We start from the raw sequence: 14,263 nt of genomic DNA on the forward strand, positions 1-14,263 counted from the left end.
AACCAGTTTATAACAGGCCACAAGATCCCCCCTCAGCCTTCTCTTTTGAAGGCTGAACAGGTTCAGGTCCCGCAACCTTTCCTCATAGGACCTACCCTGCTGTCCCTTGATCATACGAGTGGCCCTCCTCTGGACCCTCTTGATGCTGTCCACATCCCTCTTAAAGTGCGGCGCCCAGAACTGGACATAGGTATAGGTATAGGTATGGCTGCATGGATGTGTAATAATGACTTATCAAATGTTCAGAAACACTTGTCCCTGTTACAGTAGCTCAGTAAGTAAATTGTCTGAGTGAGAATTAGTACTTTGCTCTTATTTCGTGGCAAGAAGACTAGGACGCTAAGCCGATTCATATTTCTGTTGAAAAGATGCTAGATTGATTAAGAAACCACCCCAGTCTTTTGTTAGCTGGTGGGAAAGATGATACCTTCTTATTTCTGTAGTGATTTTATTGTTTTGTTTTATTTAACAATGTTTTTTCAAAAGTTATTGATGACTGACATGTTGCTCTTTAGCTGAAAGGTACATATTGTCAATAGGATTTAGCCTTTTGCATCATTGAGGTATATTTGAAAGTTTTACCCAAAGTGTTTTTAAATAAAAACGTAGCACAACTGGCTTAAAGTTTCTGCAGGGGGAAGGGAAATGTGATGTACCATGTGTCAGCTATTCTGCTGTACTGACTGAATATATGCTCTTACTCCAAGGAAAATGAAAGCTAACTTGTGGCAGTTTACCCTTCTTTCCTTTGTTGCTAACACTTCTCTCTGTGAGGGGTTTTTTTTCCATGAATACACAGGCACAACGCTTACTATATTTTCTCATATACCACATGCCCCAAATGAGACTTGCACCTTATTTTTGAAAGACAGAATGTAGAAAATAACATTTTCCAGAGTCATGGCCTAGAGCAGGCTTTTATTCATGGAGGAGCATTAATGCACAATGTCTGCCAGCTTCTTTTTGGAACAGCAAGCAAGAGAGTTGAAGTCTAGTGTTAACCCTTTCATGGCCACTCTCAAATTGGCTACTGTTTTTGGCTACCCATTTGGCTGCTCAACCAAAACCCGTTGCTAATTTGAGAGCAGTTGTGAAAGAATTAACATTGGTCTTTATCTCTCCTGTTTGCTGCTCAAGAGAGAATCTGGCAGCTATCCTGCAGCACTGCTTATCCATGCTTCTATTGTAGTGAAGAAAAATAATCTTTCCTGCTTAAGACATGTACCCCTAGTTTAGGGGGCTAATTACAGGGGAACTAGGGGGAGCAAAGCAGGAAGTGTGCACGAGTAAATAATAAAGTACTTAGGAATGTAATAATGATTAGGGCCTTTTTCTCACTGCTGGGAATGTGCACATTCTTTTTCACTCCCCCATTCTTTTTAGCTGCCAATATAGCAAATTAGGGTAATACCGCAGAACAAGAACTATGCTGAGCAATTTATTGTGTAGATATATAATATGGGTATAACATGAAAGATCTTTGATCAGTTTGATGCAATTAAGCAAATTCTTCCTGTCCCACCTTTTATCTTTCATTTTTACTCATTTTTATTTTACCATAAAGCTTGAGGGTTGTTTTTTTAAAAAATTACTTTTCTAACTCAGAAACACAAAGCTCTTTAGATTTTTAATTTGGAATAAGAAATGGATTGTAGTTTTTTAGTGTTCTGTACAAAAATCGTGTGATCTTTCTACTTGTTGTGAATACAGAATTATATGTTAAAACAGCGGTTGGCAGTGTTTCAGAGTTACAGGTTGGAACAGCCAGGCTCAGGTCTGCAATGGGCCAGTGTTCTGACTCAGTGACTGCTGCTGTTGCTGTTTCTCCCCACTTCCTGCCTGGTCTGCAGGGCAGATCTGGCCTGCAAACCATATGTTACCAGTCCCTGCTGTAAGGTTCCACATTCAATTACCAAACAAACAAACAAAATAGTTTGTTTCATGAGTCACTTAATTCTTTACAAGCTATGAAATCGGCCAAATCTCTCAATATGTTGTCAGGGATATATAGGATCATAGAAAAATATGGCTGGAAGGGACCTCATGAGGTCATCTAATCCAGCCTTCTGGTTGAGGCAGAATCCTCCCTGACAAAGGGCCTTGTTATGCATTGTGCTTTGAGCTGCTCAAATGTTGATTTGTGTTAGTGGTAGCTTGAATTTGGAGCAGTTGCACTTTAAGGCTAAAAGTCTTCTCCAACTATTCCCACCACCTGCATAGCTGTGACTTGCCACTGGAGGGCTGGCAAGCAGGGTCCTGACTAGGATCTACAGCTGTGAGTTGCCACTACATCGTGGCAAATCAGGACAGGCTTCTACCCCTGCTCTAGGTGGGGTTGTGTGAGAGGTGGTTGAGTGGAGGGGGCATGAACATGAAGCTGGGTGGTGAAGAGTTAATGGGTTGGGGTGGGTAATTAAATGGGAGGTGGAACAGGAGATGGGGGTGGGGAAAGGGTGGGGAAATGAAAGAAGTCATCCACTGAAGGAAAAAATAAAAAGAACTAAAAAAAAATAATTTAAAAAGAAAGTAGTAGTAAATTAAAGGTTTTACGTTTTAATGAATTGGCATTTGGGATTAACGTGTTGGGGGGGTACTGGTCATACTTCCTGGGGTGGCTGAGAGGTGGGAGCCCCTGCCCTGGGCAGGAAGCCCCAGTTCAAGGAAATTCAATCTGGCCCCTACCTTGTTACCCTTCCATGTCCCCTAGACCTCACTTCTGGACCCATCATTATTTGAAACCTAGCTAGCTGGTATGTGCTCTGCAGGCTGTTTGCACAGGGTTGCACTCCTGAGGGTCAGAGGGGGAGTTGGCTCAGAACTGCCCCAAGGCAGTGAAGTTCAGCGGATGGAAAGTTTGTCCACACAGAACAGAAACATAGGGAAGCGGACACTGCATCGTGGGGTGCTGGAGAACTGCAACTTGGGTGGCTTATCTGCAGGGAGTGGACACACATTGATGGAACAGGAGTTGGGTAACAGATCAGTGATAAACCTGCCCTGCGGGTGTGTAACTTTAAGCTGCCTAAAGTGTTCTTAAAAGTAGTTTTAGGTGTTAGTGTGGACAATCCAGGGGTTAAGAGTTCCAGGAGATGCCTAAAATTAATGTGTAATAAAGCCCTAAACCATCCCAGCTAAGCCTTTTTCCAATTGCACTTGAAAAAGACCAGGGATGGGGATGCCACAACTTTTCTAGGTAGCCTGTTCAAATACTTGACCACCCTCATAGTCAGGAAGTTCTTAAACCTCAACTTAATTTTCTCTGCTGCAGTTTGAAGCCATTACTCCTAGTTCTGTCCATCATGGGCAGAGGTAAGTCTATCTCCATCTTCTTTATAATCGGCCTTCAGGTTTTGGAAGACAGCAAATCCCTCTTTCAGTCTTCCCTTCTCCTGACTAAACATTCCTAGTTCTTTCAGCCTTTCCTCATAAATGAGTCATTTTACTCAGGCCTCTCATCATTTTTGTTGCGTTGTGCTAGGCTCTTTCCAAATTGTCCTCCTTCTTTTGAAGTGGCTGGTCCAAAACTGGACAGAATACTCCAGATGCATCCTTACCAGTGTTAAATTGAGCAGAAGAAACTTTTCCATTGATTTACACTTTTATTAATGCAACTCAGTATGCTGTTGGCTTGTTTTGTAATGAGCACACTCTTGGCTCATATTCAGCTTTTGGCCTATTGTAACCCCTCTCTGTAGGGTTTTTCTTTCCTTCTTTCTTCTCTGCAATACTGTATTTGTGCATGTAATTATTCTATCCCAAGGGCAGAACTTTGCACTTGTCCTTGCTGAATCTCGTCTGCTCAATTGTGGACCATTTCTCCAGTGTATTCAAGTTATTTTGGACCTTAGCCCTGTCCTTCAGAGTGTCTGCAATTCCACCCAACTTGGTATCATGTGCAAATTCACTAACCATTCATTCAATTCCATTGTCCAAATGAAGATATTAAATGATACTGACACAAGACAGACCTTGGGGACTCCATTTCATACCTCCTCCTATCTAGACATTTAGCCATTGAGGACTACTCATTGATCAAGATGATCCAACCAGTGATGTACCCATGTTACTGTACTTCCATGTAGTCAGTATTACCTTATCTTGTTAATGAGAATATTGTAGGAGACTGTGTCCAAAGCCTTGCTAAAAGTCAAAGTGTATCATATTCCTGCTGCCCCCCTCCATGGAGCCTGTCACTTTATCACTGAAGGAAATCAAGTTGGTCAGGCATCCTTAGTTGTGTATTCATATCCATTTTCATATGCATCACAGCTGCTGCAAGTTTCTTAAGTATCATACTGTTGTACATGTCATCAAGCAGAATAACAAAGTTGATTAAAGAATTCCTGTACTTTGGAAGCTTATGGATTACAGCAGGGCTGTCCAACTTTTCAGTATCCAAGGGCTGCATGCCGCAGGGCCCACATCTGCATGGGCCACAGGCTTCCCTGGGGCCGCACAATGCACAGGTTCCCCTGCTCCCCCACTGCATGCCCCCTTGTTGTGCGGGCTTTCCCTTGCTCCACTACAGCATGACCCCCCACATCATGGACTTCACTGCCTTGCCCTCCCACCTTGCAGAGGTCTTCTTTACTCTCCACCCTCCATGCACTTTCCCTGCCACATGGGCCTCCCTTTTCCCCCTCCCCGCTGTCACTGCTGCGTGGTCTCCCTTATGCTCACCTACAACATATCAGCTCAAGCTCCCACTGCCACCATGTAGGCTCCTCTGTCTTGCGGGGCTTGGATTCCAGAGCTCCAGGCTACCTAGACACAGGGACAGGAAGTAAAAGCCGGAGGAGGGAGGGGAAGCCAGGAGGCTCTGGTAGCAGCAGCTGCAAGGGCAATCTGGGGAGCAGCACCTGAGAGTATTTATATAGTTGGGCAGCCCTGGACTACAGGATGTCTTGATTTTATTTTCCAGAGTCTGTCTTCTGGCTTCATCTACCAGAGGAGAAAAAAGACTGAGTATTTAATTTACTTGTTCAAACTCCTGACCACATAGGATAGTTCCTTTCATTGTGTCCTTTAATGCTGTGTCTTGTCTAATTCTAAATTTTTCTCAAGTGATGTTCTTTCCGTCTTCTATTCAGTCCTACTGTCAGCAAACGTTTCCTGACTTTCACCCTAAATTTCACTTTTCTTAATTTCCCATTATTACTTTTAATTACAGTACGTGCTGTGTTGTGGCATAACAACTTCTTTCTCTCTGCATATGCACTCATCAGATGTTTGAGGGCTATTGTGTTTCCTTTTCATCTTTGACCAAACTCTACAAAATACGCTGTCTTAATTTTTCTTCTTACGATACAATTGGCCCTTCCAGATTACTAAGAATTATTGTTTGTTAAAAGGTTTCTGGTGTGAAGGCATCCAGAGCTGGATACAGTATTTCAAAAGTGGACTTTAACCAAAGCAGCTAGATGCATGGTATAATGTCCTTACTTTATTACTTGCTCCTCTGCGTAACAAGTGAAAGTTCCCTGGTCTCTTTTTTGCTGCTGTATCTCATTTACTGGAAATACATAGTTAATTTGCTTTGCAGTATCTCATTTTCTTCATTATTCCTGTCTAACCTTTCTTTTACTGATTATCTTTGTTTCAGATTATCTTTCCCAGGTGCTGGCACTGGCATTTTCCAAACCAACTTTGATTTTATTTGCTGCCTATACTTTAACCTTTGTGAGCTCTTTCCCAATATCTTAAGTGTTTATGGTACCTTGTAGTTTTATTATAATAACAGTTTTCATTAATGTGTCCATTTTCAATTAAATAATAAAGTTGTTAGAAAAGACAAACATAATATTAATTCATTTACCTTCTCTTTAGTTGTCCTTCCCCAGCTCTATCATAAGTCTTACAGAACTTTTGACTTTTAAAAAGCAATGCTCTTTGTCTAAAAGTCAGGTTGAAAGTTGTTTTCATGTTCATCTTGTTCACAGATGAAACAGAATACAGATATGAAACAAATGGAAACAGTTGTCAGCAGTGGAATCCCAAGGTTGTCAGGGAAAATATGTCCTCTTCCTTGTACCAAGAAGCAGTGATCTTTGCATAGTAGAATCCATTCAAAGATGTAAGACTGCAACCAGTTCCGTGGAACTTGTGTCCTTTTCAGTGATTGTCTGACCAGTCCTCAAGGTGACTCAGATCACACCTTGGGTGTCCAATTGTTTGTTCTTCTGTCAACAATGTGTGAAAGAGAGGTTTCATTTTAGAGTTTCTTGCTGGAGTACCGGTATGACCATATAGAATGTATTGTTAATAAAGGATGTTAAAAAACCCATGTCAAGTTATATGCTTACTTCTGTACTGGTAAGATAGCAGAAACATATGCTTCTGGGAGTTTGGATGCATCAAAAGAGAGAAATACTGCTGTTGAGATGCCATGCAAATTTTTCATAAGGATATTGCTGGTTTAGGTCTGTAATGTCATGGGAAGTGGGCACCTGGTCTACAGCAGGTAATGAGTGAAAACAAAGTGTTGATTCTTTTTCCTGGGCTCAGAAATCTCTGAGGAATATGTTGATTATGAAGGAGAAACAGTTTGCAAGATTACAGCTTCAAAAGTGGTTAGTGTGAGCTTCCAGAGTTTATGTTTTCGCCTGTGAATAGTTGCAGAAGAAAAGCGTCTTGTGTGAAATCTAATCGACGCTGCAATATACTGGCTGGGATATTTGGAAAGATTTCAGTTAGGTGCTTGGTTGTTTCTAGGTTGTTTTATCCCATTTTTCGTCAGGGGACAGCCACTTCTGCAAGCCACCTGGAGGAACTGTAATGAGCTAAACAGGGAAACAGCAGATAGATTATACTGAAGGTGAGCTGCTTCCGTTTATAAACTAGGATAGGACCCAATTGTTATGAGTCTGAGAAAGTTGTGGGTTACATAATAAAGCTTACTGAAGATACAGAAGGAAAAGCAGCAGACTGTCTTTATCCCCCACCCGTGGAAGAAGGGGAGAGCTAAAAATGAGGGGTGAGATGGGTATTTATTTTTACACAGGTTGTTCTTTGAAAACATATTTTGCCCTGTGTGTTTAAAGTTGCTCAGCATGGGCAGTATCTTCTATGCTTTGGGCAGAAGTTGAGCATCTAACAATTTCTGTTTTTAAATAAATACTGTATAACTCTGTTCTTATGTTGTGCAAGGAAAGGCCTTGTTATAGGGCTTGATCATTGATCAAGTGCTGTGAGCAGCCCAAGCTTTCCTTAAAGCCTGTCAAGCTAGTAATAGTCAGTAGAGCTGTACAAAGCTTTGGTCCCTGATTCAATATGGCAGAGATTCAGCCCCATTTGGTGGCTGAATCTCTGAATCCGAATCAAATCAGAGGACCCTTTAATCTCTCTGAATTGAATCAGGACCCCCCGAATCGATTCAGAAAGATTCAGTGATTCGGACATAGAGACAGCTTTAAATGTTTTTTCTACATACCTCTAGGTAGCAGTGCTGCAATGCTGGAGCGCATGGAGCATCTCACAGAAGCAGGGGGGGCTCCCCAGCGCGCTCAGTAGCAGATGCGAAAGTGGTCCAGAAGCACTTCCAGTCCACTTCTGGGTCTGCTAGGGAGCGTGCGGGGGGCCCCCCCATGCCCTCCCAGCTCAGCAACTGGTGCCTCTTTAGTCTGGGAGGGGCACCCAGGGTCCCTCCGTGGCCTATCGCTGAGCCAGGGGGAGCACGAGGGGGTCCCCAGCGCACTCCCCGGCAGACCTGGAAGTCGACCGAAAGTACTTCCAGTCCACTTCTGGGTTCTCCGCCAAGCACATAGAGGGCACCCCACCCCCCGCACTCTTGTGGGACGCTCCATGCGCCCCAGTATTGCAGCAATCACGAGGCATGCCTGCTACCTAAAGGCATGTAGAAAAAACTTTTAAAGCTGTGCCTGTGTCTGAATCACTGATTGTCTAAATCAGCATTGAATCTTCAGATTCGGACAATTCGAATCGAGGACAGTGATCCGAATCAACGAAGCAAATTACTGTCCCTGATTCAGGCCGAATTCGAATCAAATAGGGCCCACTTCGCACACCCCTAATACTCAGCACCCTGAAGGCTCCAACCCTGCAACATATGTATGCAGAATAGAAGGATAGGCTGTGAATGCCTGAACTAAGAATGTAATGTAATCTTGACGTTACCCAGATGTCAGATGAGTTTTAAAGTTTTTGTTGTAGTTTAGTGGCTTTGAATTTAATACACTATGTACCTTCCAACAGGAGTGTCCTTGGAACACCCAGGTCCGTGACAGATGTTAAAATGATGGCACAATTGGATTCGGAGGAATTTTATGCCACATCCCAAACATTGTGTTTCCTGTAGGCCAGACATGCATGGCAGGAAGTGTGATGTTTGGGATGGGGCATGGATTGCCTCTTGTCCCAGTCATGCCACTGCTAAGCTGTCCCCAGCCCAATCCTGAAGATTGGGTAGGGAGTGGACCTGTCCTGGACCCCTGTGTTACTATAGGTAGGCCACTTAAGGTATGTCTTCATTGCAAAGGTAACTTGGGGAATCGGCATCCTTGTCTGAAGTTTAGTTTAACTCTTGTGTGAGCAGCCACGCGTCAAAGCCATACCCAAGTTACTGTGTCTTTTCCAATGCTGTGCAAACCTTTTTGTGTTGCTAGGAGTTTTGTGATTGCATCCTATGGTTCTCTGTGCTGCAGTAAGCTAAGTCATTTTGATTCTTTCCCAGTGAATTATGGGAGAACTCTGTGGGTCTTATGGGAAGTCACTAGAAGACACACAGCACTCAAGTGGTTTAACCTTAGTTCTTACTGTAAAGAGGATATGTGCCAGCCCAAGCCAAAGCCTCTTTTGGGGTTTAGCTTACAGTTCTAAACCAGTCAGCTAGCCTGAACTGAAATCATCATTAAACTTGGGGAAAAACATTTTTTGTGTGGATGGGGGAGGACTTCAGAGGCAACACCCAACTAAGAGCTTAGGTTAATGCTGTAATATTTTCTTTTTACTTTAAAGAAAACACACTTTCATTATTTTACTTTCTTAGTACACTTCTAATTTCTCTGTGTATCATATCATTGTCAAATGATGATACCTCATTTATCCCACTTTTTGACTATATTTCCTTTTCAAACCCCAGTCCTGCCCTGAAGTGTGTGTGGATGGGATGTACTACCCATGCTGATTGCAATTTAGGATTGAAGCTCTAGGTTGTAAACTCTTTGGAAACTGTCTTCACTGTACTTCTGGAGTGCCAGATACTGTAGGGCCTTGATGATGGTACAGGCCTCTAGTCTAATTAATAAGAGATGCTTTTCTCAATGTTCTTAACAAACACTTCCATTAGAGCATTGTTGGAAGTTGTTGGACTTCTCAGAAATAGATATATTTATGCTGAAACAAAACATGGGCATTTTAATAATAAAATTATATGTAATGGCACAAGTGGAGGAAGAGAAATTGGAATGGAAATTGGAATTCAGCCTTGAGGTCAGTTCAGCCCTGACACATGTTAATTAGAAAAATAAGTGTCTAAGATATTTTTTCCATAAAATTTGGCACTGAAAGAAAACATGATAGTGTGTAGTATGCAACAGACATTTTATTGTTTGGAAATGGGATAGACACAATATTGTTAAAACTGATCCTTCAAAAACTCATGAAGCAGGCCTTCAAATTTTTCATCTGTCTCTTAAGATCTTACAATCCATTTCTTCAAGATCTTTTCTGCAACCATAGAGGCTTGAAACTTTTTTTAAAGAAAGCTGAAAATCACAAAACTCCAAAGAGCTGAAGATTGTGAAATGCATCAGGTACCATGTGGGTCACAACAAAATCTCAACAGTTGGCAGCACTACATGTATCTCTCACTTGTGTCTTCATCACATATGAGTAATGAAGTCATTGCAGACCCATGATATACAACATTACAGCATCATGTGATCTCTCACTCTGCATCTTGTCTGTACCTCTGTGTCTGTGTTCTAATAAAATACATATACACAAATGCAAGAAAATAGCTTTATATTTTAAACAGGCTAAAAGTGTATAAAGAGAAGTGAAGGAAGGTTTGTTTCTCTGAATACCTCCTCAAAGTCCTAACTTAAAAACATAAAATCATAAACTAAAAGAAGCATGTAAGTATCATCTCCAAGGAACTGTTAGTCATTTTTTATTACAGAAGATAATAGAATTACCTGCTTTCCCAGGATCTTGGCTCGTTTTCCTTCTATGCCAAGTGATTGCTGGGATTTGACAAGTGATTGATTTGGTTTCAAAGGGTGCCTGAATTGCACAAAGTGTTCTCCATATTAGAAAAGACACGGTCATTTTTTTTTCCACAAGTTTCAAGATTGATTGCCTTCTGTAAGTATTGTAAATTAGTTTGTTTGCTATTTCTTTTCTCTGGATTGCAGTAATTGGTGTTATTAGCTGAAGGGCAAGTTTTCCAGTGGGTCGGAAAGATAGCCTTTTAAATGCTTGCCCTTTTTGTTTTTTGTTGTTTTTTTTTAAACAACTGTACAGGACTGGAAGTGAGATGGGTAGACTGCTACTTTCCGTTTACTCACCCTTCTTTTGAGATGGAGATCAAGTACCAAGGAGAATGGATAGAGATCTTGGGCTGCGGGGTCATGGAGCAACAGCTAGTTAACTCAGGTATGGAAACTTCTCTGTTTCATTGACTTCTCTATTAGCAGGCACTTCCAGCACAATCAGTTTCACAATCTGGAATGCCCCCTTTTCCCTCACTGCACACAGATACATCTCTGTTACAAGCAGGCGGCAGTAGCAGACAGGTTTCAGATGGAATTCAGACACTGCACAACTATGTTTTGAGAGCAACAAGTTAATCAATGAGCAGGAGCCTGAAAACTTGAAACTCATTTTTATGGAATCATGAAGTTGCAGGGTGCACATGCAGGAAGGATAGAACTTTAATTTTAAAAGATAAGGTAAATTAATTAAGTCACACTTTCCTGTCTTGCTATGGAAGTCTTCACTCATATAGCTATGATTAAAAATGGCATTAGCAAACTACACACACTAATATTTAGAACAGAAGATTCCAAACCTTTGATTGTACCAAAAGACTCTGGCACATTTGATAGTGCTTTGGTTAATGTCTTTCTATGTTTTATTTCTTTATACTGATTGTCATATGCATTAAAAGTAACACCATGTGACTGACCTGGAATTTCAGAGAGCTATTCAGTCACCAGATATGAATTATCCTCTAATGTTTACCAAAAGGAACTAATAATGGAAAAGAGAGACACTGATATTTCTTTCCAATTATTTTCAGTCTTGATGGGCTTAGGTCTTGGAAGGGCTGAAATCTTGTAGGCGCATTTGAATAAGGGCAACGTATGATATTCTGCACTTCTGAAAATCAAGCTCATAGAATCACAGAAATCACAGGGTATCACAGAGAAGTAGAGTTTGAAGGGACCTCAGGAAGTCTTCTGGTGCAACTCTACCCCAGGATGATCATTCATCTCCCAAACATCCTAGGGAAGTGTGTCTTCCATTGTTATATTCAGTTGGTTCTGTCATGTTTCCATAAGCAATTGTAGGTACAGTACACTCCAAATTCTTTTTGTTGGCTTCAGAATCAGGTAGGTGGAAGGGCTACAATCGTAAATATTTAAATAAATATTTTTAAAAGATTCCGTTATTTTGATACAGCATAATTCTTAACTAGGTCTCCAGTGTCCGACATTGACCTTCAAGGGTCTGACAAGAATCCAAGTGAGCAATGTTTGAAAGGGCCCAAACTCTTCTCTCATTGTTTCTTTGCATAGTGTGAAAATCACAGTTCACCAATCACAGTTTTACTATCCTTCATTAGGCATTCTGCAGTAATACAGTACTTAACTAACACGCTGCATCAAATAGTGTGACTTAATTGAAGTCTTGGGGTATGTCTGCACAGCAAAAAAGGTATGTTCTTAATTTCAGTTGCCAACATGATTAGGCTAATTTAGTTTAAAATAACATTGAAGAAGAGCAGCTTTGAGAAACTAGGGTTGCCAGCTCAGGTTCAACCCCAAGCTCCCTTAACTGAAACTAACCTGAAGTTTCCTTGGTGTTACTGCAGTTTAACCCAACTTAAAAAATATTCATTTTTGCAGTATCTACACCACTCCTAGACAAAAATAGATTTAAATTAAGGATGAATTTTCTCTCCTGATGCTAGAAACATATTGACACCATTAATGGTTATGGCGTATAAACAAAAATAGGCTAATGCATTTGAATTTCATTCAAAGAAAATGAAAAAGAGGAGACCAGTGCTTGACTTCATTTGACAAAATAGTTGAGACAAAGGACATTTTATTTTCATATTTCTCAGAGAATAGTACAAACAAGAGGGAATATATAAGCAGCAAGTACAAAACTTGACTACATATATGATTTCTTCAGTTAAATATGCTGGAAGACTAGAGATTCATTTTGGATTTGAAGAGTCTTATTATTTGGTGGTGATTCATGATACAGTAGGCTTCCAGATTCCACCCTGCAGCCCCAATTTCAGATTGCGTAGAATTAACTTACCAAATAGAAAGGACGAGTATTAGCACTAGCATGAAATGCATGCCAACCTCTGCACTACCAGGAAGGTAGTATTGCTTTCTTTTGTTGCATAGTTAGTGATAAAATATATAAGACCTTGCGACATATTCAACTTTTACAAAAACAAATGGGCTTCCAAATTGTTGTTTGTTTACTAAAAATGTGTGTTGTAATGTTGCATGTGATACTCTATCCAAGTAATAGTAGCTATTGTCCTATTCTCATAAATCCCAATATGACCCTAGATTGTCAGTTTGTCTATGATGAAGCCAAGGTTATGAGTATTATTTGAATGACTAAATTCTCAGAATTTATTGTAGGAAGAAACTTCCCAGAACCACAATTAAAAATCCTGAAGTACTACCCTGACATTGATCTCTCTCTGTCTCTAAAAAGGGTAAAGATCCAAACCATTCCTTTGACCTAAGTTCCTGGCAGGACTTGGAGTTTACATCCTACACCAGGCAGGAGGAGTTTATTAATAGCTCTTTCTCCTCCTCTGTAGGGTGTTTCTTGCTTCTCTATTACTTATGGTCAGTGCTATGTTTATTACTCTGCCCGTGTGCTTTGCATTGAAGGCACTGGGGAAGAGAGCCAGTTTGCAGGATATAACTGCATTGGTATCAGTTCTGTAGTACTATCATTGCCCCCCAAAACCAAAGAAAACTGGTTATAATTCCTTGTAATCTTAATTTGGCATGAGCCAGTGGACAGACAAGTCTTCAGCAGCCTGGCTAATGAGCTCCCAGTCTTCAGCATTCTGGGTAAAGAGCTCCCAGTTTTCAGGTGTCTTTTCATATGTGCCTCAAAACTTCACTTGGAATATGATACATACACCTGTCCACTATGATACATACAGTCTCCTGTCTAGGAGACTACATTTATCTTTGATTATAGATTGGTAGACAACAGGAAGTTGACTACTCTAAAACCATAACATCTCGTTGAAAAAACATGAAATCAGAACTTTCTACCAGTTCATCTTACTGTAAAAACTGCTAATTCAGAATCTCTAGAAAATAGTCTAGAAATCAGCTTGGTATGATTGAATAAAAAGAACAATATTATTCAATTATAATGACTAACCTAGAATTTAGGGAACATTTCAGTTGGTTGTCTTTGTGTAGTAGTTCACAGGACAAATGCAGAAAGATGCTTTTCATACTAGTTAGTGACATTAGAGTTACATTATGACACATTGTCACAGAGAATGCTGCAGCAGAATGGACATAAGCTGAATGACAAATCGTTCTTGCAGTAGAAGTTTTGGAAGGTTTGTTTAAGCTCATTTTCCTGAAATGTGTTTTGTTTTGTGATCTCTACATATATCTTTGTTATACTAATAAGGTCAAAAGATCTAACAAGGTAAATAATTAACAGAAACTCTTTCGTCATTTATTCTTGTATGTACCAAAACACTTATAGCATCTTTTAAGATGTGTTCAATGGCTGTGAGTGGTAAACATGCATGGTATTTAACATGTATTTAAGATTTAAGTATGTAGTGATGTTGCCCAGTGAGATTTGTGTGTTTTCTTCCATGAAAAAGGAATTGTAAGGCCTCAAATCCATCCACCCCATTTAATAACTTTATAAAAAGTACTTGTTTGTGAGACTGCCAAAAGCTTCCAGTGCAAGTTGCTTTTGCTCATAAATTTGCCATATCTACCATGAGGATGCTTCAGGCTGGATGATTTTTACATAGCTGTTTGTTTTATATATAGATAATACG

At 40.4% G+C, this 14,263-nt stretch overlaps 1 protein-coding gene across 5 annotated transcripts in view; it reads left to right on the forward strand.

Annotated features, from left to right (window-relative positions):
* The window catches only part of FARS2 (phenylalanyl-tRNA synthetase 2, mitochondrial), a 531,358-nt gene that overhangs the window by 164,967 nt on the left and 352,128 nt on the right, over nt 1-14,263 (forward strand). For 4 of the 5 annotated variants that reach the window (XM_019522113.1, XM_019522137.1, XM_019522131.1 and 1 more), the window contains one exon: nt 10,483-10,614. In XM_019522113.1, the coding sequence (XP_019377658.1) occupies nt 10,483-10,614 (132 nt within the window). Of the gene's footprint in view, nt 1-10,482; nt 10,615-11,260; nt 11,333-14,263 lie in introns of those variants that run through there. The other variant, XM_019522122.1, reaches the window with a different exon arrangement.

This window comes from Gavialis gangeticus, unplaced genomic scaffold (genome assembly GCF_001723915.1).
Source record: "Gavialis gangeticus isolate Ggan-Ray unplaced genomic scaffold, GavGan_comp1, whole genome shotgun sequence".
Lineage (NCBI taxonomy): Eukaryota > Metazoa > Chordata > Crocodylia > Gavialidae > Gavialis > Gavialis gangeticus.